The sequence below is a fragment of the Eumetopias jubatus genome, unplaced genomic scaffold (genome assembly GCF_037043125.1).
Source record: "Eumetopias jubatus isolate StellerSeaLion01/CBP00866 unplaced genomic scaffold, mEumJub1_p1.0 scaffold_4, whole genome shotgun sequence".
In the NCBI taxonomy this organism is placed as follows: domain Eukaryota; kingdom Metazoa; phylum Chordata; class Mammalia; order Carnivora; family Otariidae; genus Eumetopias; species Eumetopias jubatus.
Window position 1 is genome coordinate 62,910,047 of NW_028274810.1, and position 14,730 is coordinate 62,924,776.

The 14,730-nt window shown below is 44.8% G+C and overlaps 1 protein-coding gene across 3 annotated transcripts; it reads right to left on the reverse strand.

The window, feature by feature from the left end:
* Positions 1-3,899: 3,899 nt before the first annotated feature.
* Positions 3,900-12,881, reverse strand: LOC114212077 (uncharacterized). Of its 3 annotated transcripts, none has more exons than XM_088022983.1 (3): positions 12,759-12,881; positions 4,761-4,912; positions 3,900-4,314 (listed from the first exon to the last, which is right to left on the reverse strand). In XM_088022983.1, exons 1-3 carry the CDS (start codon positions 12,830-12,832, stop codon positions 4,232-4,234), a joined length of 309 nt encoding a protein of 102 aa, XP_087879109.1. In that variant the 5' UTR covers positions 12,833-12,881; the 3' UTR covers positions 3,900-4,231. The 3 variants fall into 3 exon arrangements, with proteins under 3 accessions (XP_087879109.1, XP_087879110.1, XP_087879108.1); XM_088022984.1 differs by having other exon boundaries at positions 3,900-4,646; XM_088022982.1 differs by lacking the exon at positions 12,759-12,881 and adding an exon at positions 6,281-6,315.
* Positions 12,882-14,730: the final 1,849 nt, after the last annotated feature.

The window sequence follows — 14,730 nt, forward strand, 5'->3', positions numbered from 1 at the left end:
ACACACACACACACACACACACACAAAATGGGGACTAGGCGAGGTAATGGACGTGTTAATTAGCTTAAAGATAGTAATCATTTCACCAAATACATGTACCAAAACATCATGTTGCATACATTAAGTATATGCAATTTTCATCTGTCAATCATCCTTCAATAAATCTGGCAGGGAGGAAGACATACTAAATTATACTTAGTAATAGCAGCTACCATACCAAGTTTCGGTCCAGGCACTCACTATACTAAGCACTATATATATATATATATATATATATATATATATACACACATACTTATACATGATCTCACCTAATGATGACTCCAGGCCACTTAAGTGATTATTATCACTTTTCTTATTCTGTGGGAGGTAAGGTTGGGAACTGGCAGAGAATGCACCTCAGAAAGGTTTAAACTCCCCAAAGCCGTGCAGATATGTGGCAAAACCAGAACTTGAACTGCTCTGTGTCTGCAGGGCCCGAGCTGTGGGCCACCATGCTCGCCCAACCCCTTCCTCCTCTTCCTACTGAGATTTCAACTACTAGAAAAATTACTAGATTGTGAACAGTTTATTGAATTCTGCCACCAGAAGTTGCCAATAAAGAGCAAAGTGTTCCCCAAAAAGATCACATGTTGGAGATGGTGGGGAAGAAAGGAGTTTGAAGGACAGTTCCCAGTTCCCAACCTTGAGAATCTGCCATCAGAATCCGAGAAAAGAGATGGTTTTTTTCCTTGCTGCCTCCCCAGAACCTAGAACAGTGCCTGGCACAGAGTAGGTGCTCAAAAAAACACTACTGAATGAGTGAGCAGGACTCCCATTAACCCACACGGCAGCACATGGGTGGCAGCAGAGAGCAAGGGTCCCCCCAAATCCCTGCTAAAAGTTCTCCAAATACAGCACAACAATTTGTTTAATATGAATTGAAATGGTCTCTTTAGGAGCCCATGTATCCTTTTCTTCCTTAGGTCTTCCCTAAAGAAATGGATAAAAATGGTTTAATACAAAATACACTAATCATCAATGCACAATATGTTTCCTCTTACATCACCCCTAACAATGATGATATAAAATATTCTAGTAATGAACGCACAATGTATCACATACATTGATGAAAAACGGCTCACAGATTGCTACCAACTCTCTTGTGAAGGGGCGTCTGTAGGATGGAAGAGGACAGAGGGACAGATGGGTGGCAGGAAATAGGACAGGAGTGTGCTCAGAGGAAGGAACTGAAAAGCTCAGGAGATGGGGCCGGGTGGTGGTGAGTTAGACGAGGTTCAGGAACGGGGCTCGGGGCTCTGGGGAGGGGAGCAGGTGGGGCATTCTCAGCAGCTCGGCTGGACACAGCTCACTTGCTCCCTTGTCCCCCGGCCTCAGCCACTCTGCTCTGCTGGCTCTGCCTCCCAGGAGCTCATCCGTGGTCCTTTTCACTTTTTCCTAAACGCTCAGCCTTTCCGCAAAGCAAATGATCCCCGCCCCCCGCCGCCCCCACCACCCCTCCTCAGGGAGAGCTAATTCTAAACAAACTCTTAAAATAAGGAAGCACAGGATCTAGGGGGAGCTCCTTCTTTACTAAAGGCTGTTAGAGAAAAGGAGATGGCTGTCTTCTGGGAATGGTTAAGTGTGGCCTTTTCCTACTTTTGGCTGGATTGCCTCTTAAAGCCCTATCCCGTCCTGACAGTAGGGGGCGAGAACATGCCACTGGGGCCAGGAAGTGACTTCAGCCACCAACACAGCTGTGCCCGTGTCCACAAGAGGGCAGCGGTGTGTGTGGTCCAAACCAAAGGTCTCACCCTGCCATCAGCCTGAGATCAGCATTAGGGAAAGCAGTGTAAGATCCAGTCGGAGAGCGGAGGGTATATTCACACACACACACACACACACACACACACACACACACACACACACACACACACGTGCACCCACGCACACACAAGGCATTAAGGCCCAGCGGAGCAGAACTCGCAGAAACAAATTGCAGAGCCAGACTTCTTCCCTACATCAGTGGGTCCCGCATAGAGTTCCCCATAATATAACACTGTTCTCCTCCAGACCCAGTGATCAGAATCTCTGCGTGGGGCTCAGGCATCAGTGATTTTTCAAGCACCCCACGGTGAAGAAGTCCTGATCACTGCTGCCTCTCACCACACAGGATATAAAAAGAAAAAATCTGAGTCTCCTATACTTTCGCAGGTTTTGTGACACGAAACGGGAAAAGTCAAGAAAATATGAAATATAATGAGAAAGGGCATATGAAACAGTGTGTAAGTCAGCGTGCCAGCAGAAAACAGATGTCTCACTCAAATTGGGTAACTTGGAGAGAGTTAATAAAGGAATTACAGAAGTATAATCAGGGTGTAGAGAAGCCACAAGCAAGAGCGGAGCAGTCTACAGGACATTTACCACAGGCCAAAGCCAGAAGGGGGAGTGGTTAATGCATCCCACAAAGCAGGGAGTACAAGGTGACAGCCCAGGGAAAAATACCCCAGACCCACCTCCCTCTGTCCCCCTGAGCTCCTACCAGGCTTCCACTGGGCTGACCTCAACCAGAAGCCAAAGGCAGGGAAGCCATTGAGAGAGAGTCCCTCGAAGTCAGCTGCCGGGGACGAGGAGCAGGGTGGCAAGGGACGGAGGATCAGGAAGTAGAAGCAATCACACACCATTCCAACATGTGTCTGTCCGATAGAAACTGAATACACAATGCTGTATGGAGACCCTATTGGATGAAAAACAACTTCACTTTAAACCCCTATGGATAAGGAATAGACATCCTTTGCTAGGCTGGATGCAATCTAGGCAAAGTCACCTCTGGGAAAGCAGTAATAGAGTGTTAGTTGGACAGATGAAGAATTTCTAAACACCCTTGCCTTTTTTCTTTTAACATAGTGATGAACAACTTTTCTTAGAAATGGACAACAGGAAAAGGTTTTCATTAAGTTACAGTACAATAGGGTTGCAAACTTCCTGGTTAGAACCATAGAAACTCCCTTCTGAGGCTTAGAAAAATTAAGTAAGTTCCTTATATTTATTATACGATATCTGTCTTTTCAAAGAAGTCCTACAGATTATCTCATGGAACAAATGAGAAAGCTCAAATACAGAGAAGTGGAAGCTTTCTCAAAAGGTCGGCAACAGAGTAGGGGAAGAGGGACAAGGCGAGGCCCGCTGATGCCTGCCCCCACCCCTGACCCCAAACCTTCTGCCTCCCTGCACCAGGGTGTTTACCTGCCCCTGGAGGTGGGGTCAGGGGGTTATAGTTAAGAACTCAGCAAAATAGAGAACGTCTGGGTGGCTCAGTCAGTTAAGTGTCCAGCTCTTGATTTCGGCGCAGGTCATGATCTCAGGGTCTTGAGACCAAGCCTCATGTAGGGCTCTGCACTGAGCGTGGAACCTGCTTAAGATTCTCCCTCTCCCTCTGCCCCCGCTCTCCCTATGCCTCCCCCACCCCCTCTCACTTGCACACACACTCTCTCTCTCTCCAAAAAAAAAAAAGTACTCAGCAAAACAGGGTCCCAGGTCTAACATGGTCTCAACCAGGTGAGTTTGGGCCAGTCACTTCCCTTCTTTGGGACTCAGTTTCCCCAATCCTTACATGAGAGAGTTGGACTGGACTTGTAGCTCTTACACATTTTTAGCAGGAGGATTTTTTCAAACAAGATCTTACTTGGCAACCACCCATTTGACAGACTTAGCAGCTCTGTTCTTGCTAGGGCAGAACCCCTCTTACCCTGTCACTAAAACCCCTGAGGAAATCCTAGAGGACTTTTCAAATCCCTTCCACGCCTATGTTCTACAAAATATTAGTTCCAGGAGAGAGTAGTATAAGCCTTTGGGGAAAGGAGGGAGACAAGGTCACACACTTGATCAGGGAGGTTCAACAAATTTCTTTACTGCAGGAATTTCCAGGGTCTCTAAGATACTAATGTGTTTTGTGCCTCTCCAAGCTGGCGATGTAATATAGAGTTGGGGAAATAGTGATCTAAACAAGTGTCTCTCAATCTTTTCTTAACACGATCCACAGTCAGACATGTGATTGATATCACAACCGTGTACACACAAACACGTGCGCGCACAGGGACAAGTTTCACAGAACAATGTTCATTTTTACTGCACTCGTCTATTTTATTTCCTTGTTCGGGTGTCTAAATTCTGCGTGAGAAGGTCCACGAACATCCATGTCCGTGTGTCCGTGGGTCGTGCTGCAAAATGGATTTCTCCCTGGAGGCGACAGTCAGAAATGCTTGAGGACTGCTGTCTTGGCAACCACCAGCTCGGTGACTCCAGCCCTGCAGGCTGCAGGCTGCTTGTGGGTCCCTGAGGCACAAATTAACGGATTCTTTTTAGGGCCTAAAACATGGGAGGCTCTGTGCCTCTCCTCACAGCTGATTTGGGCCAAAGAATGTGGGCAGGACGGAGGGAAGAAAGCGGGCACTGCCCTTGTCTGGGAGGTACAGTTCAGGAACAAAGAGGGAGTTTGTCTCAAGGGCTGCCAATCCCGCCTCATTCACAGGCGCTAAATTCATTCAGCCTCTCCCAGCCCACAGGCTTCCTCTCTCGCCCCTCAGGGCCTGCCAGCCACTTCTACAAGGGGGTAGTGTCGGATCTGGGCAGCTCTCCCTGCCCGATGTGACGGGCATTCAGGTCGCCTGTGAGAATCGGAAATGGAGTCACTCTTGTCTGTTGAAAAACAACATCCTCCCCGCAGAACCCCATGTGCTCCCTGCTCCCACCCCCACCCTCGGGGGACCCAGGAAACAAACCTGTCCTGAGATGTGCGTCCGCCGTGGGAAAGGGTGCTGGCTGGCGGGCCTCGCTGCGCAGGCCCCGGAGAGTCGCCGTTCCTCGCTCGCTTTCGCCCAGGCTCCTTCCTTCTTGCTCTGAGAGGGCTGCCTTTCCGGAGCGAGCCACCACCCTAAGCAAAGGGATGGAGAGAGGAGGAAGGAAAGGGAAGAAATCCTACTCTGTGCCAAGCAGCACCCTGGGTACCTTACATCGTAATCTCGGGTATTCCCCGGTTTATACAGAGGAGATAATGGGGCTTAGAGAGGATGTCACTCAAGCCTGACGGATGTCTAGATTCAAGACCTAGTAAGCCCCGGGGAAGAGGGAGGTGGCAGGGAGAGCGGATCAAATGGGTCCGTGGAGGGCAGCCTCGGGCTTCGGTGAAACGACGAGCTGCTTACAGAATGAAGTCCTGAGGAGCCGACGCGTGGGCCGCGGAATACAGACACAATGGGAGCCATCCCTGAACGCCAGTGATGGGCACAGTGGTGTACAGAGCACCCATTTTGTAACCACACAGACTCAGGGGGTTTCTAGTCTATTTTTTAGAGCAGGGTTAGATTCACAGCAAAACTGAGCAGAATGTACAGAGTTCCCACACGCTCTTGCCACACTTACCCAAGTCTACCCCACCACCCTCATCAACATGGCCCACCTCACCTGAGTGGTACATTTGTTTCCATGCTGCACCTACACGGACACATGATTATCACCCAAAGTCAGTGGCTTACATTAGAGTTCACTTTTTGTGTTGTACATTCTTTGAGTTTTGGCAAAGGTATAATGGCATATACCCACCATTATGGTTTCATATAGAATAGTTTCACTGCACTAAAATTCCTACATACTCCTCCTATTCATCCCTCCCTTTCTCCCCCTCACACCTCTGACAACCACCAATCTTTTTACTTCCTCTGTAATTCTATTAATGAGACTGAATTCATTTAAACTCTTCAAAAGCAAATATCTGGCCCCAGACGTTTTTATTGGACAATTCTGCCAAATGCTTATGGAAGAATTAACACCAGCTCTACACAATCTCTTCCAGAAAATAGAAGAGGAGGGTTCTACCTCTCAGTTCATTTTATGAAGCTAATATTACCCTGACACCAAAACCAGACAAAGATGCTACCAAAAAAAGAAAACCACAGATCAATATCCCTTATGAATACAGATGTCTGATAGATATCAGCAAATAGAATTCAGTACATATAAAAAAGAATTATATACCATGACCAGGTAAGATTTATTCCAGGGATGCAAGAATGGCTCAATATTCAAAAAGCTGCTGCATTAGGATAACGAAGAAAAATCACACGACCATATCAATGAATGGGGGAAAATCTTTTGACAAAATTCAGTGCTCACTCATGATATAACTCTGAGAAAAAAATAAAAATAGAAGGAAACTTCTCAACTTGTCAAAGATCATCTACAAAAAACCGACAGCTAACATTATACAAAAGATCAGAACCAAGGCAAAGATGTATGTTCTTACCATTCTTACTCAACATCTTGCTGGAACTTTTAGCCAGTGCAATAATAAGGCAAGAAAAGGAAATAAAAGGCATATATATAGAAAAAGAAGAAGTAGAACTGTCCCTATTCTCAGATGACATAATTGCCTATGTAGAAAATCCCCAAAATCCTCAGAAAAAAAAAATGTTTAACTCCTAAAATAACTGAGTTCAGAAAGATCATAAGATACAAGATAATCATACTAAAATCAATTATATTTGTATAAGCTGACAAATTAAAAACAAAATACCACTTATAATTACTCAAAAAGTAAATACCTAGGTGTAAATTGAAGAAAACATGTAGAAGACTTGTATGCTAAAAATTACAAAATAATGATGAAAGAAATCAAAGAAGATAAATGAGAGACATACAGAGTTCATGGATTGAAAGATTTGACATAATAAAGATGTCAGTCCCTCACGAATTAATCTATAAGTTGAATGTGATTCTTGCCTAAGTTCCTACAAGACTTTTTTGTAGATATAGAGAAGCTTATTCTAAAATGTATATGGAAACAAATGAACTAGAATAACTAAGACAATTTTGAAAAAGAAGAATAATATGGGAGGAATCAGACTCCCTGCTTTTGAGACCTATTCTGTAACTACAGTAATCTAGACTGTGGCATTGGAGGGGGGATAAATACATAAATCAGTGGAACAGAAGAGAGAACCCAGAAATAGATCCACACAAACACCCAAATCCAAAAGTCACCCAATGGAAAGAAGAATAGCCTTTTCAACAAATGGTGCTGGGGTAATTAAATGTCCAAAGAAGCAGGGAAAAATGAACCTCAACCTGAGTCTCACAGCTTATACAAAAGTTACCTCAAAGGAATTACAGGCTGTGATGTAAAGCGTAAAGCTATAAATCTTGGTGAAAAAACATAGGAAAAAATGTTCAACATCCATAAAATGAAATGGAAAAAAAATGTACTTTGTAGATATTAAAATGTTTTCCTCTGTGAAAGACCCTGTGAAGAGGAGAAAATGGTTGATATAGACAGGGAGAAAAATGTCTGTGAAACACACGCTGACAAAGGGCTGGATAAACATCCTCAAAATTCGTTAGTCAAAATAAAAAACAATTTAAGTTAGAAAGTAGCAAAAGGGTATGTGGAGACATTTCACTGAAGAGGATACATAGATGGTAAATAAGCATAAGTATATGAGAAGATGGTTAACATTGTTAGCCATTCGGGGAATGCGAATTAAAACCACAGGGCTATATCCCTACAAATCTATTCCAAAGGCTAAATTAAGAGTGATAATACCAGATGCTGGTAAGGATTCTGAGAAACTGATCACTCACACATTGTTGGTCAGAATGTACATCCATTCTCGAAAACAGTACGGCAGTTTTTTAAAAAATTAACCAGGCAACTACGATACAAACCAGCAATAGCATTCCTAGGCATTTATTCCAGAAAAACAAAAACTTATGTCCATGTAAAACCTTGTCCATAAATGTTTACAGCAGCTCGTTTGTAATAGTTAAAAATGTAGAAACAACCCAGCTGTCCTTCCAAATTTTTTACAAATGCCAACAATATCACTTAATAACCATTCTTTTATTTTATTTTATTTGTCAGAGAGAGACAGACAGAGCACAAGCAGGGGGAATGGCAGTCAGAGGGAGAAGGGGGCTCCCCGCTGAGCAGGGAGTCCGATGCAGGATTCAATCCCAGGACCCTGGGATCCTGACCCGAACCCAAGGCGGACACTTAACTGAGTGAGCCACCCAGGTGCCCCTTAATCACCATTCTTGTGACATGTCTTCTTTATACATATGGGAGCTTAGCAGACACTGCTGGATGCTTGCCCATAACGCATTCTCATCTTCAAAGTTTATTTTAATGACTGAGACAGACACGATCCCTGCTCTTTTCTTAAGATTTATTTATTTATTTATTTATTTATTTGAGAGGGAGCGGGGAGCACACTCGGGGGAGGGGTAGAGGAAGAGGGAGAAGCAGACTACCCGCTGAGCAGGGAGCCCACGATGAGGATGATGACCAATGACAACGCGGGGCTCGATCCCAGGACCCTGAGACTGTGACCTGAGCTGAAGGCACAGGTTTAACTGGCTGAGTCACCCAGGCGCCCCATACACCATCCCTGTTCTTACAGAGTTCAGGGTTTGGGGGAAACATTGACAAGGAAACAAGTATAAACAATTGATTGCTTCAGTAATGGGTTGTTGTTAGAAACCTCTCTGAGTTCACTGCTACCCCAACCCAAAAAGGTGCCAAACTCAGTAGCTGACTTCACCATTTTACACAGAGGAACTTAGGACTGTTTTATATTTTTATGTAAAACTCATCCCAAAACTTTCCAAAGGACTAGGTGACAGCCCCAGGAACCCTAATTAAATCTCTCTGATTTAATTAGAAACACTGAGGTTCTCTGATCAATGGAGCAAGGAACAATTTGCCTGACTTAATTATTTTGTAAAAAAGATAGTTTTTCACCCTCTTCTTGGACCTATGTATTAATGAGTCCTTAGAGTAAGTGAAGTTATGAAGAGCCCATACAACTAGAGTCAGATAATCCCACCTTCCCCACTTCGTCACAGTTAACCTTTACTTAACTTTCTTAGGCCTCAGTTTCCCCTCTCATAAAAAGAGACTTCATGAAAGTACCCACCTGATTGATAAAGCAATTGTATAAGTTAAATAAAATAACGCATTCTAAAGCACACAGCACAAGGCCTAAAATATAGGAATTTCTCTATCCCATGATCATAGTCCTCTCTTATCCCCAGGGGATACATTCCAAGATCCCCCGTGGATGCCTGAAACCACAGATAGTTCTGAGCCATACATATATATATATATGCTGTGTTTTTTCCTATACATACAAACCTATGATAAAGTTTGATTTATAAATTAGGCACAGTAAGAGACTAACAACAATAACTAATAATAAAATAGAACAATTATAAAAACAAGAACAAGAACAATCATAAAAGTTATGTGAGTGTGGTCTCTCACTCTCAGAATATCTTATTATGATGTACTCATCCTTGGTCGTCGTCTTCTTCTTCTTCTTCTTCTTCTTCTTTTTCTTCTTCTTCTTCTTCTTCTTCTTCTTCTTGTGATGATGTGACATGATGAAATGTCTATGTGATGAGATGAGGTGAGGGAAATGATGTAGACACTGTAACATAGCCTTAGGTTACCATTGACCTTCTGAAGATACATCAGAAAGAGGATCATCTGCTTTTGGACCATGGTTGACCATGGGTCATTGAAACTGTGGAAAGTAAAACTGTGGATAAAGGCGGGGGACTACTGTGTATAATAGTGAAACATTCAGATTATTTCCTTAGAATGACTCTTAGGAGGAGTAGAAGTACAAATCAAAGAATTTAGACATTTTTAAATCTCATGAAACATATTATGAAATTATTTTCTACAAATAGCTAGACTAATCTGGGGCGCCTGGGTGGTGCAGTCAATTGAGCGACCGACTTTTGGTTTCAGCTCAGGTCATGATCCCAGAGTCGTGAGATCGAGTCCCAAGTGGGGCACCAAGCTCAACACAGAGTGTGCTTGAGATTATCTCTCCCTCTCCCTCTGTCCCTCCCATTCATGCTCTCTCTCTCTCTCTCAAATAAATAAATAAATCTTAAAAAAAAATAGCTAGACTAATCTACCTTCCCACCTGCTATGCAGAGAGCACCTGTCTCTCCTTGTCCTTACCAGCCTTGTGTGCGCTTATTTTAAAATCTTTGTAATTTGGGGGTGCCTGGGTGGCTTGGTTGGTTAGGCATCTGCCTTTGGCTCAGGTCATGATCCCAGGGTCCTGGGATCCAGCCCTAAGTTGGACTCCCTGCTCAGTGGAGAGTCTACTTCTCCATCTCCCCCTGCCCCTCCCCCTCCACTCATGCTTTGTCTCTCACTTTCTCTCTCTCAAATACATAAATAAAATCTTTAAAAAATAAAATAAAATAAAATCCATGTAATTTGATAGATAAAAATTTGTATATTCCTTCCCTTTGTGTTTCTCTGAGTATTAGCAAGATTGAAAGAATTTTTAAATGTCTGTTAGCTATTTGTATCCCCCCCCCCTTGGTAGATTGTTGATTAATACCGTCTACCAATATAATTATCAAAGTCTTAGTTTTTATTGATTTATAGTAGCTCTTTATATATTAAGGATATTAATTCTTTGAAGGTAGTGTGTAATTTACTATGTGTGGAAGGGTTGAGAGTAGTTCTAGTGGTTTGTCATTGGAATGGTAAGTAATGTTTATGGGATGCATGTGACCTTTAAGACTTTTAATTCTGCACAGATGTTAAGGCTACCATTTTTTTTCTTTTTTAACTCTCCATATGTAATTTTCCATCCTCCACAGATCTGAAGATACAACTTCTGTTTATTATTTCTAGGGTAGCTAGGATCCCATGGGTGCCCCTTTACCTACCCAGTGTGAGTATTGCTGACAAAATTCTCCTGCCCCCTCTGGACAGAATTGAACCAAACAAGAGCACCCTCACCAGAGAGACTATACCACTCCTTCCGTTCCATCTGTCCACAGACCTCAACCAATAACAGACTGACCTTTGGGCCAGTCCCTTACTGTGAGATGGCACACTTTGTGCTCTAGAGCTTCCCCATGGGAGTGGACTGGAGCCAGACTCTGGAGGAGATTGCATTCTGGCTTGGCTTTTCTCCTCTGCCCTATGCCACTTCCCTCTCTCTCTTTCCCCTGGGAGTGTTCTCTTGAACAAGAATCCCTGTCTCAGGCTCTGCTTCTAGGGAATCCAACCTAAGGCCATGGCCTCTCTAGGAATAACCATTTCTGTGTGTACTTTCGTTCCCCAACCATTCTGAGACACACTTCTTCATGGCTACCCTGAGTGTACAACTACTTGCTTTTCCTTTACGGTTGAGTAAACCAACTGGTGAATTGTTCAGTAGCTTGTCCAAGGTCAGCCAGGATGTTAGTTAATGTTTACCAAGACCCATGAGGCAAAGTAACCTGAATGTGAATTTTCGGCCAATGGCAGCTGGAACTCTTGCTTGACCAGGGCCCTGATGAACTGAGATCTCACAGCTCATTCCCAACCCCGGGGTTGGCTCCTTCTGCACAGAAAATGATTCACACTGGCTCAGCAGCTCCAGGAGAAGGTACAGAAAGTGCCTCACTCTGAGGCCCAAGAGGCTGGGACATACTGGTTTGCACAATCCTACATGGTTGGAGCTGGAGAACACCATAGGGATTATATAATCTTAGGGGGAAGCCGAGGCCCAGGAAGGTAAAATTACTTAGTCAAGGCCAAGCAGCAAGGTAGTATGGCCACTGCAGGCCATTCTAGCACAGTGGAAACCTATGGGCCCAATCATAATTTCTTTGCTTTTGACTTCCCTCTTTATCTCCTAACCTAGCAACTCCTTTTCTGTTCCTTCCTTGCCACTCAAGCTCAGCCCATGGTTGGTTTGCCTGAAAGCCACTGTCCTCCACCTCCTCATCAACCTTGCACTCCTGCCTCATCCGCCTCAACTGGTCTTCTCAGCTCCTGCTCCCAGCTCCCCAGGTGCTGCTGGAGAAAGTGGCACGGGCACACTGGTTCATGGCTTCCCTATCAGTTTACCCAGCCTCTGACAGCCTTGGCTAGTTGGTGGTTTGCTCTCTCTCTCTCATTCCCGTCTCTGCCCATCCCTGAAAACACGCACACTCTGAACAACTTCTTTGAGAAAAGGCAGATGACAACGTATGCACCCCCTGAGCTGTCTATCCTGCCGCAAGAGAGTTTACATCGGCCCCCAAATACCTCATCTTTCCTCTGCCCCTTTCACTGTTACCATGACTCCTGCTCCTGAGGTGTATACCCTCCTCTCTCCAAAGCTCCACGTTGCTCTCCCACCGCCACCAATGTGCCTGCAGACTTGCTTAAGTTCCTCCCGTCCTAAAAACAAACCAACCAACAAAATGCCCCTTGCTTACAACCTCTCGCTCAAGAGCCAGTGGCCCACATACCTGCAGGGGCCAAAGTGGCCCTAACTGGGTCCCTATCTGCTCCTCAGCCCCAGCAGCTCCACTCCCCACCTCAGACTTGCCCTTCTGGTCACACTGACAGGCCTCTAGTTCCCTAAGCACATTAGGCTATTTCTGGCCTGACTGTCTTTGCCCATACAAGTCCCTCCATCTGGAACATCTTCCCCCTCCCGCCTTCCCTCTTCCCCTAAGATTTAGTTAGGCTGCTGTTTCCTCCAGGAAGCCGTGTTTGACAGCCTAAATCCCTTCCACTGCCAAGCTAAGGGGAGCTCCTCCCAGCCTGGGCATCCTGCTGGGCCAACCACCACAATCCCCTGACCGCACTATGAGAAAACTAGGTATTTCTGCGTCTGGGTCTTACACTAAAGCTACAAGCTCCAGACAGGCCCGGGCTGGGGTATATCCCTGCTTGAATGGGGTGCTAGCACTGGCACATGGGGATTTCTCCGTACCTGCTTATTCCCCTTGTGCTTCCAGCTCTGGTGGTTTTGAGGACCCCCTGCCCCCAGCCCAGCTTCTGCAACATGGTGACAATGTTATGTCAATCCAAGTAGACTAGGACCTTGACCCTGTCGCAAAATGCTGCCACTGCCACAGGATCTGAGCTCAGCCTCCAGAAAGTGATTGCTAAAGAAGTCAAGCCCTTTGTATTTTGCAACCCCATGAAGGGGATTCAAGCAATGAGAATGTCTTTTAAAAATGTTCCCTTTTTCTCGCTTCCATTCCCCGACGTGTCACAGCTCCTTTCATACCAGGGTCTTCAACACTCCCCTTCATCTTTGCTCTCACGTCCTTGTCCTTCTGACATCACAGTGGCCTAAAAGAGCAAGACTGGCAGAGCTAGAGCCTCCTCAGAACACGGGGACCAGGGACAAGTTGAGCACACTCATTCCGTCTCAGGAGTGTATCCTTTAAATGTTATTATGTTATGTTAACCACCATACATTACATCATCAGTTTTTGATGTAGTTGATTCATTGTTTGTGCATAACACCCAGTGCTCCACACAGAACGTGTCCTCTTTAATATCCCTCACCAGGCTAACCCATCCCCCCACCCCCTCCCCTCTAGAACCCTCAGTTTGTTTTTCAGAGTCCATCATCTCTCATGGTTCCTCTCCCCCTCCGATTTCCCCCCCCATTCTTCCCCTCCTGCTATCTTCTTCTTCTTTTTATTTTTCTGAACATATATTGCATTATTTGTCTCAGAGGTACAGATCTGTGATTCAACAGTCTTGCACAATTCACAGCGCTCACCATAGCACATACCCTCCCCAATGTCTATCACCCAGCCACCCCATCCCTCCCAGCCCCCACCACTCCAGTAACCCTCAGTTTGTTTCCTGAGATTAAGAATTCCTCATATCAGTGAGGTCATATGATACATGTCTTTCTCTGATTGGCTTATTTCACTCAGCATAACACCCTCCAGTTCCATCCACGTCGTTGCAAATGGCAAGATCTCATTCCTTTTGATGGCTGCATAATATTCCATTGTATATATACACTACATCTTCTTTATCCATTCATCTGTCAATGCATATCTTGGCTCTTTCCACAGTTTGGCTGTTGTGGACATTGCTGCTATAAACATCTGGGTGCATGTACCCCTTCAGATCTCTACATTTGTATCTTTGTGGTAAATACCCAGTAGTGCAATTGCTGGATTGTATGGTAGCTCTATTTTCAACTTTTTGAGGAACCTCCATACTGTTTTCCAGAGTGGTTGCACCAGCTTGCATTCCCACCAACAGTGTAGGAGGGTTCCCCTTTCTCAGGAGTGTATCCTAATTCACCTGCCTATTTGCCTCCTACTTACAGTGTTTCTGATGCTTTGCTATTGTGAGATATGTCTCAAAGAACATCTTTGGCCAGAGATATTTGCCCCAGCACCTCCACTTACTAGCTTTTTAACTTTTGACCTTGAACAAATTTTTTATCCTCTCTCTGCCTCCGTTTCCTCAGATGTAAAGAAGATATAACAATTTCTACCTCACAGGGTTGCTGTAGGGAATCTAATGAGACAAAAACTGTAAAGTACTTAGAATAATTGGCAATTGAGGTTTCTGATTTGCTTAAGGTAACAAAATTAGTGCTGAATTGGTATAATTCCAGATCAATGTAAAGAAGCTTCAGAGTTTAAGAAGAGTTTACAGGGGCACCTGGCTGGCTCAGTTGGTGGAGCATGAGACTCTTATCTCCTGGTTATAGGTTCGAACCCCATGTGGGGTATAGAAATCGCTTAAAAATAAAATCTTAGGGTGCCTGGGTGGCTCAGTCATTAAGCGTCTGCCTTTGGCTCAGGTCATGATCCCAGGGTCCCAGAATCAAGCCCCGCACTGGGCGCCCTTCCCACCAGGCGGGGAGTCTGCTTCTCCCTCTCCCACTCCCCCTGCTTGTGTTCCCTCTCTTGCTGTGCCTCTCT